This window comes from Labeo rohita, chromosome 14, assembly GCF_022985175.1.
Source record: "Labeo rohita strain BAU-BD-2019 chromosome 14, IGBB_LRoh.1.0, whole genome shotgun sequence".
NCBI classification, from domain to species: domain Eukaryota; kingdom Metazoa; phylum Chordata; class Actinopteri; order Cypriniformes; family Cyprinidae; genus Labeo; species Labeo rohita.
The window spans coordinates 22,038,661-22,063,148 of NC_066882.1; the positions used below are offsets into that span (position 1 = coordinate 22,038,661).

Consider the following 24,488-nt stretch of genomic DNA (forward strand, 5'->3'; position numbering starts at 1 on the left):
AAGTGGTTTTTCTGTGCATGTATGCATTCAGAAGCCATTTTGTAACTGCTGCACTGGGTGTTTATCTTTAGCATATGTTTTTGTAATTACTGGTGCATGCTGAAAGGTTAAAGAATTGGCTTGACATCCTCTCCATGAAAGCTTTTCTATGATTTTGTTATATAAACGTCTGTTGTACGAGTACTCACACACTCTGCTATGGCCAAGAATCTTCCTGTTTAAAGCCATGAACTCCATCTAGACTGCTTCAGACAAAGACAAACAAAGATTCAATCAGTCATGCCAAAAGAGATCTTTTGCAAAATAATTATTAGTGATTAGACATTATAAATATTTAGTACTATTTAAAATCTGTCATTGTTTCAGGTCCTTGATGAAGATAAGTGGCCATGGTGAACTATAAAAGTCTAGACTTCACATATCACATCTAAGATCCTGGCTTCTTTGGACTGCATCTGTGCTCAGTTTGCATATTTATAAAGCAATATTCAATATCTCTCTTTCTAACTATTTTTCCACAAATTTATATTTTAATGTATGTAAATTGTATAATATCCAAGGTACACATTTCTAGTAATTGTGCAGTTAATTTTCATATTGTATTTTCAGAAAGTTTTGGAATATTTGTCCTCCCCCAAAAATTGTCACTACTGAAACACAGTAATATGTGACCCTGGACCTCAAAACCAGTCATAAGGGTCAATTTTTCGAAATTGAGATTTAGACATCATCTGAAACCTGAATAAATAAGTTTTCCATTGATGTATGGTTTGTTAGAATAGAACAATATTTGGCAGAGATACAACTATGTCAAAATATGGAATCTGAGGGTGCAAAAAATTCTAAATATTGAGAAAATCACCTTTAAAGTTGTCCAAATGAAGCAAGGCATATTACTAATCAAAAATTAAGTTTTGATATATTTACAATAGGTATTGTACAAAATATCTTCACTGAACATGATCTTTACCTAATTTCCTAATGATTTTTGGCATGAAAGAAAAATCAATAATTTTGACCCATACAATATATTTTTGGCTATTGCTACAAATATACCCGTGCTACTTAAGACTGGTTTTGTGGTCCAGGGTCACATATGTCATTTAATTAGAAGGGTTATATTGATCAATTAAGATTTTGTTTACATCTTCCTTTTAAATATATATATTTTCTATTTTATTAAAAAGTTTTCAGTGGTAAATCAATAACAATTACAATTTTAACAATATTTCAAGTGTGATTTATGGCATTTGTTGCATTTTGAATCATAATTTTATTTGTAAAAGGCAAAAAGTTGATCATACTCATTTTAGAAGTTAAGGATTCATTAGTTTGAATATACATTGACCAAACACTATCATAATATCTTAGTTGATAATTCAGTATACTTTATTTTTGACAAAACATCCCATGTTTCGGTGGTAATGTTTTGGTAGCGACCACATCACAGTACAGAATTTTAACTCACATACTAAAATGCTACAAAAAGATACTAAAATACTAAAATTTGCATAACTGTACTAAAAATTTGCTTATTTCCCCCCAAATAAAGGATTACATGTTCCCTTTTGTCACTACCGAAACGATGACGTTATGAGAATTATGAGAATTATAAACAATGACAATTTTAAAATATCAAAAAGATAAAAACTAAATAAAAAATAAAATGCAAAAAAAAAAAAAAAAAAATTATAATACTTTAATATAAATCTTAAGTTGATATTTAAAGGTTAGGGTTTAAGACAGCCACCCAACTGAAAGTACCCAATAAATGATGATTTTATTTATATTAAGCTTACTGATATTTTAAATATTATTGTGGGTTTCAATAGATAATAAAGGATCTTAATAAACATGTAAGATTTAAATACTTAAATGCTTTTTAAATGTGTTTTTTGGTTGTGGGACAGCAGTTTGCACCAGTTCTGTAGAATGGCCCATATATAGGAAATAACATTAAGTAAAATATACTTTATTTTAGTTAGCTGCCAAAGCAACATTTTACATTTTAATTTAGCTTTAATTTGATGTAAATTAACTAAACTTTATCTAAATTAAAATGAATAACATTTATATAAACATACCCAAAAAACTATTAAAAATTACTATAAAACTGTTGTAACTATAAAATAAAAAAAATATATAAAAGTAAAAAAAACTATAGATACTGTAGTATCTCAGTGATACTAAAAAAAAAACTGCCCTCAGAGGGTGAGACGGTCATATTGGTTTTGGAGAATATTCCCTGTTGATGCTTCCCATATGCTGCTGGTTTGAGGTTGTGTAAGAGGGTTAATCTTAAACCAGCTCATGACCAGCTAAGGACCATCTTAAACCAACTCAAACCAGCAGCCATACTTTAAAACATATCTAACCAGCATATGTCATTTTCTTTTTTCAACAGGGTTAAATATTTATGACTTAAAATGATTTGCTACAGTTTTAAAATAATGTATGCATGAGCATACCTTTAACTGAAAAAGCACATATTTCAGTAACAATAATCTTATTTTATGTAGCACTTGCTTCTCTTTTATGCATTTTGCAGACACTTTTATTCAAAGTGACATAGACTGCATTCAGGTTTGAGTTACAGGAATTTCATATAAAATTCTCCTAAAAATGTTGATCTACAGAAAGGATTCAACCAATGGCTGATAATTAAAATCACAGTGTGCTGTGTCTAGACTCCTATGCAACTCTCACGACGCTTGTGCACGTTCACACCCCATCAATTCCATGTGTCCCGAAGCTGCTCTCACACCCAGACTGCTCTTCCCAAACCACATGTCCCTCAGACGGCTGATTGTCCTCTCTCGTGCCCTGAGGTTTCGAATTCACACTCCACCAATCAGCCTTTTGCGGAGGACGCTGAGTCAACGTTGCGTAAGCGACAATAAGTATTTTTGTCGATTCATTTTAAGGACTGTTATGTAACAATACGCTCTCCCTCTCTCCCTTTGCATCCCCCATTTCCTATCAAGTCATAAAAAAGTTGTTTTCACTGAGCAAGAGAGGAATTTGCTCATTTTAGCTCTGGCAGCCAAACACAGAAACCCTGTCATTCCCTACGGATCGTTCTCACCGGCCACAGATAAACATTGAAGCGGTGTTTTTCACTCAAAAACTAACTTTTAACACCATGCCAGCAGCTATAGGGTTTTAAAGGACACGTTGAGGCTTTATAGGCAGAACGAAAACAAACAGGCGATATGTAGGCCAAGTCAACATTCCTTCCGACTTCCCACAGATCAGACAAAATTATATCGCTCAGCATTATAGGGTGTGGATGGCACTGCCAGATTATACAAATCAAAGCCGTAACGTGGAGCGTTTGAAACGCGTCCTACGGGCGATTTCGACTCTGTGGGTCGGCCCGCTTTTCGCCCACTGTTCTTTCTGCCGTGTCACCACAAACCCTGAACCCAAGCGTTTAAATTTGGCGTTTCGTGAGTGGTCGGTGTCTGGAAATTGTTCACATCCTGTTTACGTCGGAGATTTTCTAACCTCGAACCGCATTTGGCTGGTGAGTCCACTAGTCAAATCTGCATTTTCAGCGAGTGCAGACCACACAGTTATCGTTTGAAGAAAAAAAGGAAACCTTGAGAATAGGCCACTCGCTCAGCTGTATAATGAATAAATGCAAAGCCACAGCCGATAATCTACTTCTAGAAACTTCTATCCAGCTTTTTCTTCAGCGCGATAAGTAAGCCTATGTGTGAGACTTCCGGTTCATTATCCGCTATGAAATAACAAGAAGAATAACAAAGTGCAGTAAACGGTAAACCTTTGGCACTACAAACCAGATAAGATAATACATTAAAATAAAATAGTAAGACACACCAATTTGCAATACCAAGCAGCAAAACCACCTGCTTTGTACAGTAAAAGCTAGACGCATAAAATTTACAAATGAAAAGGCCACAAAGTATTATTATATAATCAAAATTTATTGTATTTAGCACATAAACACATATAAACATCACCAAATACTATTTACATTTGCAAAAATAGAAACCGATCTACAGTAAACTTCATACAAAATCTAAAAAGGATGCACTGCGGGCGTATATTTTGTGTGTCACTGTTGCGATACTGAAAATGCGAGGAGATATTAGTCAAAAAAGCTTATTTATTAGACTATTACCAATGCAGGAGACTGTTATCGCTCCTGTATTGAAGATGCTTGATGTATGATTATACGTTATTCCTCATCCCACAAGTTTGTAGGTATAATTCACCCAAACATAAAAACTCACTTCTTTCTTCTGTAGACCGTGAAAGAAAATATTTTGAGAAATGTCTTAGTGTCACAATGGGGTCCTACAATCTTAAGAATGTTTTCTTTGGTGTTTGTCAGAAGAAAGAAATGCATACTAATTTGGAACAACATGTGGGTAGGTAAATGATGACGATTTTCATTTTTAGGTGGACTGTCCCTATGCCGTCCATTGAGATGTTAGCTTGCTCTCCTCTAATCCACCTGGTTCCTGTTCTCTGTCTGAGATCTCTATGTCTTCTCTCTCCACTGCATCAGCGGCACTTGCAGGACCGGACCACCATGTTGGAGAGCTGTTCCACACGTGGCGTTCGGCCCAGGAAGTAAACGATGGTGAGGGGCTCCAGGTCCTGAGGAACACAACACGGAGATGCTGATGCTTCTGGATTCATTTTATTATACAGCGGGAGAATCTGAAAGGAAGACAGATGAACACTGTAAGCAGACATGGAAGGCAACATATAAATACAACACTTGAAAAAGGGGTGAGAATTGAACAGTTGTAATCTAGTTTAGAGGAAGACAAGAATTATGTTTTTGTGGCAATTTATCTGGTGATTATGGGATAATACAAGACTTCTTCACTTTACAAATGACTGTCAACAGCAAAAATGCTATATATAAAATACAGTGCATTGCAAAAGTATTCATACCCCTTAATTTTTTTTCCATGTTAAACTGCTTTACTTTTTTTCCCACATCAGTCTATACTCCATACACCATAATAACAAAGCAAAAAACTGATTTGTGACAACTTTGCAAATTTAGTAAAAATAAACACTGAAATAAGTAAATTGCATAAGTATTCATACCCTTATTTCAATACTTAGCTGAAGCACCTTTACAACCTCAAGTCTTTTTGAGTATGATGCGACAAGCTCTGCACATCTGCATTTGGCAATTATCTGCCATTCTTTGCCTCACCTCTTCACCTCTCAAGCGCTGTCAGCTTGGATGGGGGCGTTCAAGCCAAGGCTGTGGCTGGGCCACTCAAGGACACTCACAGAGTTGTCTATAAGCCACACTTGATGTGTGCTTAGGGTCATTGTCCTATTGGAAGGTGAACCTTCTGTCCAGTCTGATGTTCTGAATGCTCTGGACAGGGTTTTCATTAAGGCTATCAAAATATTTTGGTCCCTCAGTCCCTGCTACTTCCAGCACACTTTACTGTTGAGATGATACTCTGCAGGTGATGAGCAGTGCTTAGTTTCCTTCAAACATTATGCTTGGAATTGAGGTTCATCAGACCAGAGAATCTTGTTTCTCACAGTCTAAGGATCCTTTAGGTGCTTTTTAGCAAATTCCAAGTGTGTTTTCATGTTTCTTCACTGAGGAGTAGACTGAGTTTGGCCACACTGCCATAAAGACCGGATAGGTGGAGTGTTGCAGTGATGTTTGTCCTTCTGTAAGTTTCTTCCATCTGCATATATGATCATGGGGCTCAACTGAAGTGACCATCAGCTTCTTGGTCACCAGTGTAACCAAGCCCCTTCTCCATCAATTGCTCAGTTTGGCCAGGAGGCCAGCCCTACGAAGAGTCCTAGTTGTTCCAAGTGTTTTCCATAATGGATAGTGGAGGCTACATGCTTCTGTGAACCTTCAATGCAGCAGAATTGTTTTTCTTAACTCTTCCCCATATCTGTGCTTTGACACAAGCCTGTTTCTAAGCTCTACATGCACTTACTTTGACCTCAGGGCTTGATTTTTGCTCTGATATGCATTTTCAGCTGTTAGACCTTTTCTGAGAGATGTGTGCCTTTCCAAATCATACTCATTCAAATGAATTTGCCACAGGTTATTTCCACTCAAAATGTAATAACATGTACAAGCGATATGAGTGCTCCTGGGCTAAATTTCAAGTGTCCCAGAAATACTTATGCAATGGAATCATTTCAATGTTTTATTTCTAATAAATTTGCAAAGTTGACACAACCCTGTTCTGTGCTTTGTCATTATGGTGTATGGAGCGTAGACTGATGTGGAAAAAAGTCATTTAAAGCAGTTCAACATAAGGCTGCAAGATAAAATGTGAAAAAAATGAATACTTTTGCAAGGCACTGTATCATATTTAGTGAGAAGGTGTACAGCCATCATTCTTGCAGTCAGCAACCCAAAATGAGTAAGAAACGAGCTGGATTTCATTCAGTAAATATGATGCATAGTGGTGTAATCTTTGAATCCTTTAACATCCAACTCTCAAACATGCTCAGCCTGTTCGGTATTTACCATGTTGTAGTGGTTGTCGGCGCTCCATAGGTAAGGACAGTTACCCGCACAGAAATTTGCTTTGTATCCTTTTGGTTCATGGATCCACTTCCAGTTCAAATCCCGCCGAAAATCAATATACAGAGACCTCAGACAGCAGCCCTGATCAGCCCTAAAGGAGGGAAAATGATTTGCTTCAGTGCATAATGCTGTGCTAAAAGAGAAGTTTCCCTAAAATTGAGTAAAGTTATTTTTTAAAGAGACGCATAACTTTTGCACTATATTCCAAGTCTTCCGAAGTCAGATGCTTTATAAGCAGTGTTGAGGGTAACGCATTACAAATGACACGAGTTACGTAATCAGATTACTGTTTTCAAGTAACTAGTGAAGTAACACATTACTTTTGAGTTACTTTTTTCACCTATTAATTGATTGACAAATTGGAAATCAGGAGTAAACGTGATGTTACTGTAGCCTAGTTCTAGGTTAAATGCGAACATGCATTAATTCATCTCACTCACAAAAACAGATTCAGTATTCCTCAAAATGAATAAAAACAGTGAAATGTAAACTCAGAATATGATGCATTCCTGCAATAATTGAAAATGTTAATTAATACAAATATACTTTTTGTATTTAATCACATTTATTAACCAGTATCTTTGCTGCTGACCTTCAAATGGTCAAATTTAGCCACATGAATAAGCAAAAACTACTTTTGATAAACTAACATTTGTGCTTTATGTTTTTTTATGGCTGAAGAGTGATCTTCTCCTGCATGAATATACTTTTCTTTCAGTCTGAGGTGAATTAATTTCACTTTTGGTGTGAAAGGGGTTTTATGTTTGGCAAAATTAGACTTTTTTTAAAAAAAAAAACAAAGAAGCAAGCCCTACCCAGATTTAAAAAGTAACACAAAAGTAACATAAAACATTACTTTCCATAAACAGTAACTAAGTAACGTAATTAGTTACTTTTTTAGGGAGTAACGCAAATGTAATGCATTACTTTTAAAAGTAACTTTCTCCAACACTGTTTATAAGAGCAACAGACTAAAATGTATTTGTGCTACGTGCCTTTGTTTTTAGTTTTACTATTATTTAATTATTTAATTTCCTATTTTATTGTTTCAACTAAATGTAACTTGTTTAAGTTTTGAATCTAATATTTAAATATTATTTTATTTCAGCTTTATTTCAATTAATAATTAGATATATAAATAAATACAATACATAATAAATAAATAGGTAAATAGATAAATAAATAAATACATAATGCATTCTTTGTGCACCATGGGAAAAAACAGGGGTGAGTGGGGTAAGTTGAGCCAGTGGGTAAGTTGAGCCACCCCCTGTATCTTGGTAACGATACACTTTCACTATCACGTGACCATGTATTTTGTATTTTTAGAATAACAGATGTAATGGCTGTTACAGCGAAGCACATTTTATCAAGGTCTAAAAATATTTATGATGAATATAGGTGATGTATAAAATATTAAGCCTAAATATTAGCCTGAATTGGTAAGCTAGCTAGCTATGGGGTAAAGTGAGTCAAATGCTGTGGGGTAAATAAGCCAGCATTTAACTTACCCCACGACAAGGCAATGAAGTTAAATCTGTTAACTGGAATTTTAATGTGATATTATGCAACTGGTCTAGTTTATCATTCATATAAAAAATATTATTTGTAGTTATTTGCAGTTTATTTGATAGGGACAAATAAACTAATAAGAACCAGAAGATGCTTTTCATCACGTTATAATAATACCAATATTTTTCCACCTGTTTGACATTGCAGAAAAGCTAACATGCCAAGAATCTTTTGACTAAAATGCTTATTAATTTCAGTGACATTTATTCCTTCATTCTATTTCAGTTTCTGTTTTATTTAATACTGTCTGTTTTGGGGAAAGGTTGCAACTTTAATGTTCAACATATTGCTTCAGAAATGCAAACAATTAAAGTTCAAAATTCAAACCTCATTTGTTTTTATGTGGTTTGAGTTAGCCTTAAAACAAGAAATATGACTGTTTCTAAAAAGAAATTAGATTATTACATTGTTTTTTTTTTGGGGGATTCAGTGATCTTGGTGCATCTTACTCACTGATTCAACTCAACTTACTCCTAACCCGGGGCAAATTGAACCACGGGAACATCCATATTTTTAGAACCCTTCGTCATGAATACCTTCCAATGATTTAAAATGATAGGAAACATCTGAGATTGTTTTAAATACTTTGATTTTACGTCTGCCTCATTTTCCCTTATCTTGAGGCCCACATAAGTAAAAAAAAAAAAAGGCTCATCTTACCCCACTCCCCTCTAATGTAAGTTTGGAACAAACTCTAATTATGTAAGTAAATAATGACAGATTCTTCATTTTTGGGTGGACTAACCCTTAAATAATTGCTGCCCAGTTTTGACTCCAGCAGCAAATTCTGAATTGACCTGAATGTGACTCTAACTAATTTCTATGTTGCTTAGCACAGAGGAACTACTCCACATAACAAATACACATTAAAAGATCTTACACTCCCAGGACAGACGAGATGCAGACTGCATATCAGACGTGACACTCCCTGGGCGAGTCACTGCATGTGTTTTGTGGGTGTGTGATGCAACACAATCTAGACCTCTAGACACATTAGGATCAATCACATCCAGCCCCGAGTGTCACGTTATTGGCTCCTTACTGTTTTTTCATGCAATGCTTTTGTGTTCTTGCATTAACTGAGGACGTCTGAACTTCTTGCAAGATGTTTGATATATGATGGACACCATTGGCTTCCATAGAGCTGCTTATAGCTGAACTGAACTTGATTCACAATTGATGAACTTTACACAGTTATTTAACTGAACTGAATCGACATATTTGATGACGTTTGCATCACTGATTCTGTTATTCTCCTGCTTATTTCTGTGAAGCTGCTTTGAAACAATATGTATTGTATAAAGTGCTACATAAATAATGGTGATCTGACAAGATACTGTATATTAATCATAATATTGAAATCCTTCAAAGCTATTTATACTAGCTTTTAACATCTGTTTTTGTACTACCATTCATTTTAAGCCGCAACTTAGCTTTTCTAATGTGTGTTGGCATGGAACATACAGTTAAGCAATCATTGTACAAAAATAACAGATTCTCAGTAAAAATCAAGTATTCCAGAGAAATTAATAATAAATAATATTTTCAAACACACACACACACACACACTGCAGCACTCTTTCTCTCTGTACCGTGAGCATATAGATGTGTCTGCTGCTGATCTCTTCTTGCGGTTTTTCTTGGTGGGACTCTCCAGACGGTCAGTGGGCAGCAGGGTTAGTATCAAATGGGGAGTTTTTGTGCTGAATTCAATCTGTCCTTTAGTCATGCCTGGTCTTCTGTTCTGCTTTATAAGGTCGTCGTCAATGCCTGGGAGGGAATCAATCCAAAATATCAATAACAACATATGTGGCAATGCATTTCTTATGACACGTCGACCAAAACGCCACTGTTATAAAAGAATTAAAGTCAACTCTATGTTTGTATATTGAGTGTTGCACATTTTTCTAAAGTTTGAAACTTTCTTTATGAAATATTGGTGATGGGTTGTTAATAGGGGTTGACCGCTATGTTTTTTTCAGTGCCAATGCCAATACCGATTATTACAGAGCAAGTAGACCAATATTTTGAACCGATACAGCTGAAGTCAAAAGTTTACATACATCTTGCAGAATCTGCAAAATGTTAATTATTTTACCAAAATAAGAGGGATCGTATAAAATGCATGTTGTTGTTGTTTATTTAGTACTGACCTGAATAAGATATTTCACATAAAAGCGTTTACACATAGTCCACAAGAGAAAATAATAGTTGAATTTATAAAAATGACTCCATTCTTAATACTGTGTTGTTACCTTAATGATCCACAGCTGTGTTTTTTTGTTTAGTGATAGTTGTTCATGAGTCCCTTGTTTGTCCTGAATATTTAAACTGCTTGCTGTTCTTAGGAAAAATCCTTAAGGTTCCACAAATTCTTTGGTTTTCCAGCATTTTTGTGTATTTGAACCCTTTCCAACAATGACTGTATGATTTTGAGATCCATTCTTTCAACTGAGGGACTCATGAGCAACTATTGCAGAAGTTTCAAATGCTCACTGATGCTTCAGAAGAAAAAAAAACATGATACATTAAAAGCTGGGGGTGAAAACTTTTGAACAAAAAGAAGATGTGTACATTTTTCTTATTTTGCCTAAATATCATATTTTTTCATTTAGTACTGCCCTTCAGAAGCCGCAGAAGATGCTTACGTGTCAAAATAAGAAGAAGACAAAATAAGTTAAATTTACCCTGATCTTCAAATTCAAAACGTTTTCACCCTTAATGCATTGTTTTTCCTTCTGAAGCATCAGTGAGCGTTTGAACCTTCTGTAATAGTTGCATATGAGTCCCTCAGTTGTCCTCAGTGTGAAAAGACAGATCTCAAAATCATACAGTCATCATTGGAAAGGGTTCAAACACAAAAATGCTGGAAAACCAAAGAATTTGTGGGACCTGAAGGATTTTTCTGAAGAACTGTTCAGGTCAAACAAGGGACTTGTGAACAAAGAGTTTTGTGTTTTTTTGTTTAGTGATCTAAACAAAAAACACAGCTGTGGATCATTCAGGTAACAACAAAGTATTAAGAATCAAGCACATGTAAACTTTTGAACAGGGTCACTTACAAATAAATTCAACTATTATTTTCTCTTGTGAATTATATGTAAACATCTATTATGTGAAATATCATATTTTGGTCAGTACTAAACAAACAATAACATTTTGTATGATTCCTCTTATTTTGGTTAAAATTAAGAGATTCTGCAAAGTGTATGTCTGCAACTTTTGACTTCAACTGTCAAATGTCTGGTGTAAACATTAAAAATTAATGTCAAAATTAAGATTAACAAGGGCTCTGACAAAAAAAAAAAAACACTTTATTTAAATGCTTTTAAATTAATTTATTGGCAAATCTGTTTTGAAAATGGCCGATACCGTTAACCGCAAAAATTCTTAATATTGGCACCGATAATCAGTTGACCCTTAGTCATTCATGCAAACTGATGATATTCACAGTGTTAAACTATTTGGCACAAGCTAATTGGTTCATGTTGCATACGCAGACAATGAGCTTGCTGCTTTACTTTTAAATGGCTGGTTAGCATTCACTAGAGCAGTTGACAGCATGCTTTAAGAATTCCTCTGAAACCCTCCACCTCCCCAGCTCCACCTGTATAGATCTGCTACAAGTTGAATATATGCTATTCGTGCAGCAGCAGTATGTCTTAAATCTCACAGTACAGCAAACAGTACAGTATGTATTAGCAGTAGCAAGTTCCTGTACTTGTTTTGCAGCAGCAATAAGCTACTACAGCAGTTCAGCAAAGCAGATGTATTCCACCAAGACGGAATACTTCTATGCTAAAATCCTCTGAGAATTGTCATGATAAATCTCTAAATATAAGACAAAAAATATATATATATATATATATATATATATATATATATGTGTGTGTGTGTGTGTACACACATATATACACACACTGCCGGTCAAAAGTTTGGGATCAGTACAATTTAATGTATTTTAAATAAGTTTGTAATGCTCATCAAAGCTGCGTTTATTTGATCAAAAATACACAAAAAAAGTTATATTGTGAAATATTATTACGATGTAAAACAACATTCTTCTATTTTAATATACATTAAAAAACTTTTTTTTTTTTTTTTTTTTTTCTGTGATCAAAGCTGAATCATTACTCCAGTATTCAGTGTCACATGATCCTTCAGAAATCATTCTGATACACTGATTTATTATTAGTGCTGGAAACAGTTGTGTTTTCCTAATTTTTTTGGGAAAGCTGTGATACTTTTTTTCAGGAATCTTTGATGAATAAAAAGTTAAAAACAACAGCGTTTGTTTAAACTCAAAATCTTTTCTAACAATATACACTACTGTTCAAAAGTTTGGGGTAAGTACATTTTTATTCTTTCTTTATTTGAAAGAAATTAATACTTTTATTCACCAAGGATGTGTTAAATTAATAAAAAATGATAGCATAGATTTACACTGTCAGAAAAGATTTTGAATAAATGCTGTTCTTTTTACTTGTTATTCATCACAGAATCCTGAAAGAAAGAATCACAGGTTCCAAAAATATATTTGGCAGCACAACTGTTTTCAACATTGATAACTCTAATAATAAATCAGCATATTAGAATGATCATGTGACATTTAAGACTGGAGTAACAGCTGATGAAAATTCAGCTTTGCATCACAGGAATAAATTATATTTTAAAGTATATTAAATTAAAAACCATTATTTTATATTTTAATAAGGTTTCGCAGTATTATTGTTTTTTTTGTATTTTTGATCAAATAAATGCATAAATGCAGTGAAATGAGTTGAATGTTTGTAGCCACTCTCAATTGCTAACCAGCTGTTCTGTTTTTGCAGTGATTGTAAGTGATACAAATTGTTTCCATACGCAATGGATTTGGACACTGAGAAAGGCTGTTAAAAGTCAATGAAACATTTTTAACGATTTACCCCATATTTTACATTTTCTACAACTTGATTGCCTTTTTTGCTTTTTATGAATAATAATGATGGATGAGAAAATGACCTGCAAATCTGGCTTCCAACTCTTCACTCTTGTTAGGAACGATATTGTTTGTGGAAGGGACGAATGTACAGCAGGGACAGTGAACACTGATCTTGAGGCCGAGATTTCTCTCTAAAAGAGAAAAGGATTATTTTTCTCAGAGCTCTCATTTTACTCGCTCTTCTGCTTCATCGAGCAGTAAATATATGTTCAAACCTCCGGATGAACTCCCTGACCTCTAAACGCCATCCACTCCTTCACAGTCTCTGTGACGTCGACAGACAACCACGCTCCCTTGGCTCGAGGCTCAACCGTTCTGGAGTCGATGTACCTCTGAGACGGCGCTGTCACGTCGTCAGATTTGAGAATCTGTGGGTGTGAAGGGAAAAAAACCACAAGCTTATTTGACTTACCCATTCATTCATCTGCTGGTCTATTTCTTGCGCTACACACCATGAAAAAACACGTGAGGAACCAAACCCTTTCAGCTGCCGTCACTCGCTGCTCATCTCTGGAACGACCCAAGCCTTTTGTCTGGAAAAACCACATGCGATTCTCTCACCTGGTATATTTCCACACGCTGCTCTGTGGTGCGCGCCTGTGGGTTTGGCGCTCTGAAGATGCGAAATTCTGCTTTGACCAAAGTACTGGAATTTCGCTCCACGTTGGTGACGTCGAAGCCCACTATCCTGAAGTACGGGCTCTGAGGAACCGGGTTGATTGAGTCTGAGGAACAAAAGCAGGATTCACTTTGGCCTTATTTACACTTTGTGGTCTGTGCGTGGTTTTCAGAGGGTCAACCTCAAGGAAATAAAACTTGCCTTGGTGCCAAAGCAGCAGATGTAATGACTAACCCCTTTCAGCTTCTCAGAGGCCTCGTTGAACTCAAGCTGCCTTATTATTAGCAACAAAATTGTATATTATAGGTACACTATATATATATATATATAATAGCTGTTACATCAAATATATAAGCTAAGCACTGTACATTTTTCAAAACTGATACTGTTATTGTGAGTGTACATATAAACTATGTATATAAGGGAATGCCACAAAAGCATATCCTTGTCATAATTCACCCAAACATCAAAAGAAAACCAATAATTATTTTGCATAAGGTGGCATACTGTTTATGGCAAGCAATGATTGCTTCATATTGTGATATTATTTAAAACAAACAAACAAATAAGGAAATTTTGAATAAATGTCATTACCACAATGTACTTTTTGGCAATTGGCATTATTTTCAATTGATTTTTAGTTCTGCAATACATGATTTGTGAAAATTAGAAAAATTACATTACAGATGTATTTTATTATATTACAAAACAATAAAAACTAGAGACTGACCAGAAATCTGTTGATATTTTATACTGATATTCTCACTCTTTTCTTTTTTTCAAAAGAAAAATAACTTTTTTTCCCCCACAAATATGGAATAAACACTTTATATTTTTATTATTGCTGTCTAATGATCATGTTATTATTGTGTTAAAGGGGTCATCGGATGCCCATTTTCCACAAGTTGATATGATTCTTCAGGGTCTTAATGAAAAGTCTATAATATACTTTGGTTAAAAATTCTCAATGGTTGTGTAAAACAACACCCTTTTTACCTTGCCAAAATAAGCTGTGCAAAAATCATCTCATTCTGGTGGAGGTTGCTTTAAATGCAAATGAGCTCTGCTCGCCCTGCCCCTCTCTTCTCTCTGTGGAGTGACGAGCCTGTTTACTTTAGCTGCATTTAACTGCTAAACTTGCTAACTAGCACCTTATTAGGAAATGCGATCGCAAAGATAAAAAAAAAAACCTTATGCTCACTTCTGCTGTAAGTGAAGCTGGATCATGAATGATTTGCACAAACATAGACGGATATATGTAGATCGGGAGGCGCATTCCCTTCACAAACAAAAGTAATCTACTGCATCTTCAGCGGCTCAGATGTCGGAAGTAAATGACGACCACTATGTTCATTATTACATCCAGCAACACAACACCTCAATCGCTAAATCGGAGATATTCTTGTCTAACTTACATCCCTTCTATGGCAGCAAAACAAAGAGGGCGGATGTTACAGCTGATCGGAGGTAAAACGCTCATGTCAGTCAACTATCGTGGGAGCGGCTCGATTTGATGACTCGATTTGAAAAAGGGAATATTATTTTTATAGATTAATTAAAAACCACTGCATGGATTTTTATCAGTATAGTGTAGATTTGTACATACACTGTCAACACACATTAAGGTTCAAACAACTCGTAAAAGTGAACTTAGCATCCGATGACCCCTTTAAAAAGCAGAAATAAACAAAAAATAAATAAAATCAGTCCTGCATGTTGGTTATCAGGCATACAAATAATACGCATCATATCAGTCATAAAATGACAATACTTGTCTAATAAATACTACCACTTAAACAGAATAGAATAATAATAATTATATTAGTGCCGTCAAATAGATTAATTGCGATTAATCGCATCCAAAATAAGTTTGTTTGCATAATATATGTGCATGTGCTGTGTATATTTATATGTGTGTGTATATATATATATATATATACACACACACACATACATGCATATTTAAGAAATAAATGTAATATATCTATATATCTATCTCTCTCTCTCTCTCTCTCTCTCTCTCTCTCTATATATATATATATATATATTTGTATATAATATAAATGAATATGAATACAAATATAAGTGTAAATATTTCTTAAATAGATGTACGTTTGTGTATATACATATAAATATACACACAGCACACGCATTATATTATGTAAACAAACTTATTTCGGGTGTGATTAATCGCGATTAATCGATATATAAAATGTAGTGCTGTCAAATCGATATATATATAATGACATGAAAATAAATGTGTTGACTATTTTATTCATTAAACAAAATATAATTATTTAATTTATTTTTATTTATTTTGGTTTGAGGGTGAAATATAACCGAGACGTGTTCTTAAAAAGTTTCTTGAGATTGCTTTAGCACTGTAAGACATCTAATAAATAATCATTTTCTTTAATGTTTTTTTTCTCACACACATAATCAATACGGATGGGTAAGCTCATTTTTGCAGTAGATTTAGGCTAGATTTAATCACACATCCAGAAATAAATTGCATTCTTTAATAAAGCATTGGCAGATAAAAATCCATCTCACTCACTCGTATCAGTGCGCAGTGGCATCATATTGATCCGCTGCACCTCTTTGGCATAATAGTCCTCCTCACTGCTCTCCCGCTCGCACGCGGCTTCGGCCTGACGCGCGCGCTCCTTCAGCAGCTCCTTCGTACTGTTATAAAGTAACATCACCTCCACCGGTACCGACTCCGGTGGCGGGCTGGCTTCGGGATTCGGAGGACTCCGGATGCGCAGCTTGCTCAAAATCTGTCCGCGCACCGCCTCGATCCTTTTAGATTTGTGATCGTCCAAGTTGTAGGACTGGCACGTGGAGAATCCCTCCGCAGACACGGACAGCTTGAGCACGAGCAACGTTAGATTGATGAACCACATGGTTGATTGACAGATGAGAGGGGTCGGATGGATGCGCTCCTCTATAACGCCCGGTCCGCTGGGCTGGATGTCCTCGGGGAGCGCGCACTGAGCGCGTCTCTTGCAATGGGACAAACCCAAAGTGCGTAGGCTGCGCTCCTTGCGCTCTGTGTTCACCAGGTGAATGAGCCGCTCTGCTGTCAGATGCGAGCTTTTACCTCCTCATACACTGCCTGACATGTAATTTACGCACTCTTGTAGACGATTTAGGGTTAAGAAAAATCAAAAAAGAAGATTGCGCAAAATACACTGCTTGAGCTCAATGTGTGAATTCCAAGTAACTTAAAGGAGATCAGTTTTTCCTAAAGGTAATTATCGTTAAGGTACCTCTTACGTAACGTATTTTAGCGTCCTTAAGAGTTAGGAAAACGACAGTTGTCTTTTAAAAGCTTTTTAAAGTGTACTCTTCTTGTAAAATAAAGTGAGAAACTAGTACTTCGTTTTGTTTTGTCGCAAACCAAAGCGGAAATCGATCGCAGCGTACTGTTGCTATAGTAACCTCCTCAGGCTACGACTTTTTTTTTTTTTTCTTTTTTTTCTAAAACCCCCAACCGTTTGTTTACGGTTCAAATCCTTCCAGTAATTCACGCCCTGCCTGAGCTACTTAAGGTAAAACAAATGTTAAATATTGGCCAGATTTCTGTGGATGTTGTGATGACAAGCACAATACAAGAGTCCATTATTACAGCCCATCGCAATAATAGGAATCTGTATGGAATCTATAAACACAGCCTTTCCATCACGCTTCCCCGAGTTTTAAGTATTTACCGGTAAGGTAATAAATGGAACAGCTCCTCATGCTCGTCTGGTATCCAATGATTCAGAGAAAAACTCCAAGTGCTGCTTTGAATTCTTGTGGTTTGTCTTGGAGCTTTAGCGAGGACCGCTAGTACTTTCTTTTAAAGTGACTCTCCAGCTCCTTTCCCATGATAGCTATAAGAGATCAGGTCAGATTTTATTCTCTTTTCTTACAGCCTCGAGTCAAGATGCAGATCTGCCATCCAAATGTTCAATCAAGCTCTTGAAGTTGCTTTAGGAAAATAAAATTATCCCATGACAAAGACTCACTGTCTCCAGCGGCTTAAAGTTGAACTGGATTTAATATAAACAATATGAAAAAAATGCTAGTCTAGGCTTGGCCTACCAGAATACATCTTTTGCGAAGAGTAATCCATTTAAAGGAGAGAGGGGAAAAAAAACAACAACAAGAGCATCAAGAAAAATGTCAGATGTCAGAGAAAGCCTTTGAAGGTGTGAACTTGACTACTCTGCTATAATTAAAAACACAAACCTCTTTGGCTTTCAGAGCTACCAGAAACATCTCTTCAACAAAACAAGCCCCTAAAGTTTCCTGAAGTTTTGAAAGGAAGAAAAAAACACAGCAACTGTGTGTGGGAGAAGAGAGAGAGAGAGAGAGAGAAAGAGAGAGAGGGGGAAGGACAAGAGAAGCATAGAGAACTACATGGGCAAATGACTAAATAAGATGCCTGGAATGATGAAAAGGAGCACTCTTTTGGAATTTTTTTTTTAAACATGTCAAGTTCTTAGAATATAAACATTTGATTTATTCAAGTCAACTGGTTTGAATATATTTTGATATATTTACACAAATGTATCATTTTTCAACTTTATAATCAATTTAATATTTTAATAAATATCATGAATTTTTGAGTCATTAAAATCTGCCATTTAAACCACTTAAACTATATACAGTGCCCTCCACTAATATTGGCACCCTTGGTAAATATGAGCAAAGACGGCTATGAAAATAAATCTGCTTTGTTTATCTTTATGATCTTACATTCAAAAAATTCACAAAATGCTAACCTTTCATTTGAAGTAAAACAATTAAAAGTGGGGGGAAACTTACGTTATGAAATAAATGTTTTTCTCATATGCATGTTGGGCACAATTATTGGCACCCTTAGAAATTATAATGAGTAAAATATCTCTGAAGTATATTCCCATTCATATTTGCATTTATTTAGCACACTAGAATGACTAGGAGTATGATATTGTCCAGCAATAACTTACAGTTTCACAGGATTATAAATATGAGGAGCACAAAGGCCAAATTTCCTTAATCATCTATCACAAGGAATAAAACCAAATAATATAGTTCTGATGTGCAGAACAAGATTGTTGAGCTTCACAAAATTTTGTGGCTGTAAGAAAAGAGCTAAAGCATTGAAAATCCCAGTTTCCATCATTAGGATAATAATTAAGAATTCCAATCAACTAAAGATGTTACAAATCTGCCTGGAAAAGGATGTGTGTCTATATTGTCCTAATGCATGGTGAGGAGGAGAGTTTAAGTGTCCAAAGACTCTCCAAGGATCACAGTAGGAGAATTGCAGAGATTAGTTGAGTCTTGGGGCCAAAAGACTAAAAAAAACGTCACCACATGTTGTTCAGGAGGGTTTTAAGAAAAATCCTCCTTGCTCATCCAAAAACAAACTCCAGCATATTCAGTTGTCAGACACAACTTGAATTTCAAATGGGACTGGCTTCTGTGGTCAGATGAAACTAAAAAAAAAGAGCTGTCTGGCAGCAAACACTCAAGATAGGTTTGGTACAAAAAGTACCCCATGCCCACGGTTAAATATACTGCTGGATCTTTAATGTTGTGGGCTTATTTTCCTGCCAGAGGTCCTGGACATCTTGTTCAGATACATGGCATAATGGATTCTAGCAAATACCAGCAGATAAAACATGTAAACCTGACTGCATCTGTCAGAAGTTCTATAATGAGCTGTGGTTGGATCCTCCATCAGGACAGTGATCCAAATCAAACATCAAAATCAACACAAAAATGTGTCACTGAGCATAAAATGAAGCTTCTGCCATGGCCGTCCCAGTTGCCTGACCTGAACCCTATAGAAAATGCATGAGGTGAACTGAAGAGAAGAAGCACCAGCATGGAGCTGGGAAACTAAAGGATCTGAAGAGTTTCTGTATGAAGGAATGGTCTCTGATCTCTTGTCAGGTGTTCTCCAAACTCTTCAGGCATTAAAGAAGAAAACACAGAGCTGTTATCGTGAATAAAGGACATTGCAATAATTGGGTGCCAATAATTGTGGTCAACATGAACTACAGAAAAAACATTTATTTCATAAAGAGATTTTCCCCCTGCTTTCCATGGTTTTACTTAAATGATAGGTTAGAATATTGTGAATTTTTTGAATGAAAGATTAAAAGGATAAACAATGCAGATTTATTCTTACAGCCACCTTTGCTCATATTTACCAAGGGTGCCAATATTAGTGGAGGGCACTGTGTGTATTTATATATATATATATATATATATATATGTATGTTGGGGCTGTTAGTATTTAACTTAATTAAATAGTTATTAAAAAAAAAAAAAACAATTAAAATATTTTAACGCATTTAACGTGCTACGGCTGTATCGGTTGATAAGCCAACTTGATTTCAACATTGAATCAATGTTCTATTTTTGGCGTAATAACGTTCTGATGTACCGACCAAATAATGAACATTGATTTAACATGGAAATTTGATTGCTGACCGACACTGATCTTTACAACCAAAAATCAACGTTGAATCAATGTCTGCTTGCTATCTGGGTGGCCCCGCCCACAGATCTGTACTTTATCTTATATTTCATATAGCTGACTGTTGACAAATATGATGAAGGGCTACAACTTCACAAATGCAGTTATGCACTACAATTTAAGATATTAGTGCAAAAAATATTCTCTTATGTCTCATATTTATATATGTCACATATCACACAATATCACACAGGCAGCAAGAGCAAGACACCAATGCTGATTTTGTCCCATCTATCTCACAAGCTTAAAGGAGAAGTCCACTTCCAAAACAAAGATTCACATATATTTTGAACTTGCAGTTTAAATGCAGCTTCAAACGATCCCAAATGCGGTTGTAAATGATCCCAGCCAAGGAAGAAGGGTCTTATCTAGTGAAATTATTGGTAATTAAAAAAAAAAAAAACTATTTAAATACTTTTTAATCTCAAACGCTCGTCTTGTCTTTCTCTCCATGAACTCTGTGTATTCTGGCTCAAGACAGTTATGTTGAAAAACTCCAATCGTATTTTCTCCCTCAACTTCAAAAATCATTTCAAAATCATCCTACATCACTGCAGAACTACCAACTCAGTCTTTGCAACGTGAACATGCAAAGAAGATCAAACACCCTTAACAGAAAAGGTAAAACAGAGTAAGGGGCCGTTCACATATGGCGTCTTTTGCATGCTAAAGTTCGTTATTTCAAATGTAGACGCGCGGCAGCCGCACTCCTAACGGAAGCGACGCGGTTGCGATGTGTTTTCCAGACACGTCCGCGCCGCATTGAGATAAAAACATCTCAACTTTTCAGAATGCCGCAAGTGCACCGCGGATCATGTGACAAGAACCAACCAATTAACGGCCCTAAGGCCCCGAACACACCGAACACGTTTTTGCAGTGAGAGGCGCCTTTTTTAAAATTGTTTTCTATTGGCAGTGAGCGTTATGCACGCTGTTTATGCGCTGCGGGCCCCTCGAGTTTTAACCGCCTGCTGCGCCTCGTGTTTTTGCCGAAGCGCTCTGAGTGCCTGAAGTTGAAAAAAAAGCAACTCTGAGCGGAAAAGCGGCCTACGTCATCGCGTTTTTTTTCATTGTCCAATAGAATTAATGGAGAGGCGGGCCTTCCATTGTGGTGACGAAAGTTTTACCGTTGCCTAAAAACGGTATTAAATGTATGTAAATATGGCTATCCCTGTACTGCTATGATCAACTGTCTTGGCTGAGCTTTCAGTGTTGTTACAGGAAAAGAATGAACCTAATTGGTTGGTTTTTAAGTCACATGATCTGCGGTGTGCTTCCGGCATTCTGAAAAGTTGACATGTTTTTATCTCGATGTGGCGCGGACACGCCTGGAAAAACCAAACGCGTCGCACCGCGTGCGCATCGCGACCGCGTCACTTCCGTTAAGAGTGCGGCTGGTGCGCATCTACATTTAAAATAATGAACTTGAGCGCGCAAAAGACGCCATATGTGAACAGCCCCTAAGACAAGATGAGCGTTTAGCATTAAAAAGTACATCAATTGAATTTTTTTAAATGAAAATAACCAATCGTTTCGCTAGATAAGACCCTCTTCCATGGCTGGGATCGTTTACAACCCATTACAACATTTGAGATCGTTTGAAGCCGCATTTAAACTGCATTTTGGAAGTTCATAATCGGAGCACCATAGCAGTCCATTATATAAAGACAAATGCTGAAATGTTTTCCTCAAAAAACATAATTTCTTTATTACCCAAGAAAGACAGACATGAACATCTTGGATGACAAGGGGGTGAGTAAATCATTTGTAAATTGTTGTTGGAATTGTTGGAGTTCTCTTTTAAAGATGATTTTATACAACAGTTCAGTAAATAAGAAGCTGATATTGTGTTATATTTTAAACATATATTATGTGTTTTTGCTCAATTTTGCGGAGAGCATATTACCTTTGAAGCAATTGCAGAATTGTTGCGTGTCTCAGAGCAACACAGCGGTGTTTAGTTTCTGAATGAATCTGCGTTTTTAACAAATCGTGCAAAGCAATGATTCAACGGCCCATTCATAAAGATAGCCATTTGCTCAATGAATCCCCTGGTGAAAAAAACAGCATATGCTTGTAGGTAGGTTTTGATGCTGGTTTAAGCTGGTCCTTTGCTGGTTCATGCTGGTCCTTGACCAGCAACATGACCAGCAAAAACCAGCAAAGGACCAGCTTAAACCAGCTAAGGACCAGCATAAACCAGCAAAGGACCAGCTTAAACCAGCATCAAAACCTACCTAACCAGCATCTCAGCATCAAAACATACCTACCAGCATATGCTGTTTTTTTCACCAGGGTCAGCCGTTTGAACATCTCGCATGAATCAATGAATGACTCAGACATTTACCGCCACCTGCTAGCAGATTTTGTTTCTTATTCACAGAATCTCATTAAAAAAGAAAAATAATAATTATAATCTGTCATCGTTTACTTACCCTCAGGTCGTTTCAAACCTTTCTTTTGTGGAACATGAATGAAAGAAAGTATTCTGAAGACTGTTGGTAACAAAGCTATTTTGGTTAACAATGACTTTCATCATATGAACAAAAAATACTGAGATGTTTCTCAGATTATCTTCTTTTACGTTCCATAGTTTACGTTAGGCCGTTGCAGCCTAAATGTTTATGTGTAATAAATTCTATGTTGAATCAAAATATTTCTTTATAAAGCTACAGTTTGTAATGTCTACTTGATACTTTCTTAATAGTTTTAAATAATCGTCTGTGGGTATTTTCAAACTCATTTTGTGAATAATTAGACAAATGAATCGAAACATCATGTAATTAATTAGATTAAAAATTTGACTGACAGCCCTAATATAAATATAAAATTTTCATTTCAATGCATGTTGGTTATGCCAAACTGACTGCGATTTGGTCTGCAAATGTTAACCTTTCTGTTTGTTATATGAAAGAAATAATTCTAAAATATTACTCCAAACTGCATAGAAACATTTTGTTTCTCAAAAATTGTACTAAGCCTTTTAATCTGATGTTTTTTCACACCTATTAATCACCATAAAAATATCAAAATCAGCTGATTCAGAAATGTAAAACATATAAAGAGGTGTTATTTTGTTAATTTATATGAATTGCCTTTTAATGCGCTTTGAAAAACTTTAGATCTTAATAGAAGCTTTGTGAAGCATTATATAACAAGTAAAATATTTGGTAGTGTTATCATAAAAAGTCAGTAAAACAAAGCTGCAGAAGTCTATTTAACAAGTGAAATGTTATGTTAGTATTTCTCACAGACTTTTCCAGATGGCATTATTGCATAACAATGGTGACACTTTTTTGGAATCTCTTCTTGGCCGCCGTGTTTCCAAGCAGCAGCCTGATATTTAACAAAAATCTTTACAAACAGTCAAATATCGACTACAGCAGGCTGAAGTTACTGACTGACTCTTTCTTAATTTGTTTACCTTGGAAATAAGACAATGTGCTTTTCTAATCCAATATTTCCCTCATGCATTTAACAGAGCCATTCAAAAAAAGACCCACTGGACACATTTAAAATAGATTTACTGGATATTAATTTCACCTTTCAGTTTGTTTCCTGGAGAGAAACGATAGAAATCCAAGGCCTCAATCTAAGCTTTCCCATCCTTTCATTTTAGGTACACCCTTCCTTACTTTACTTCCACTCCCTATCTTTCTTCTCATTGTTAATTACAGTTCACCATCTACATGATCGTTAATCTTTCAAAAACAGCTTTATAGCTGCTCTCTCCACCTCTCCATTATGACATTATTATAGTTTGGCCAAGAGGGCTGTAATTGAACTTCAAGAGAAGGCAGAAGGTACAAAACACCGAAAGCCTTGAAGAAAAGAGAGATATTAGAAACCAAAAAAGAGGCACCAGAGGGCTGGAATGTTTCAAGGGCGGAAATCATTTCCAAAGAACGGCGATTTTCTTGTTTAAACATGAATTCAGCGTTTGAGCTCTGATTCTGAACCGGAGGAAACGTGGAATTTAAACTGACGTGGATGCGGAGCCTCGAGCGCCATCAGGCGGGCGCGGACGGATGAAAGGCCGCAAGGCCGCTCTGGTGGTTCGTTGCGGTATTGCAATATAAGATGTAAAAATAGAGAGCTCGAAAACAGCTTATTCCGGGGTTTTTTCTTTTAACCTCCCTCAAACTATATATAGTCGCTGCCTTGCCACGTCATCTTGCTCTCAGAGGTTTCTGTGCGATATGAGAAGAGTTTCTTGGCAGAGTTTGTTTTA

The 24,488-nt window shown here is 35.8% G+C and overlaps 1 protein-coding gene across 1 annotated transcript; it reads right to left on the reverse strand.

Annotated features, from left to right (window-relative positions):
* Nucleotides 1-3,942: 3,942 nt before the first annotated feature.
* Nucleotides 3,943-18,039, reverse strand: tgfb5 (transforming growth factor, beta 5). Its single transcript, XM_051127431.1, has 7 exons — nucleotides 16,295-18,039; nucleotides 13,680-13,843; nucleotides 13,354-13,486; nucleotides 13,139-13,249; nucleotides 9,730-9,907; nucleotides 6,506-6,656; nucleotides 3,943-4,692 (listed from the first exon to the last, which is right to left on the reverse strand). Exons 1-7 carry the CDS (start codon nucleotides 16,641-16,643, stop codon nucleotides 4,534-4,536), a joined length of 1,245 nt encoding a protein of 414 aa, XP_050983388.1. The 5' UTR covers nucleotides 16,644-18,039; the 3' UTR covers nucleotides 3,943-4,533.
* Nucleotides 18,040-24,488: the final 6,449 nt, after the last annotated feature.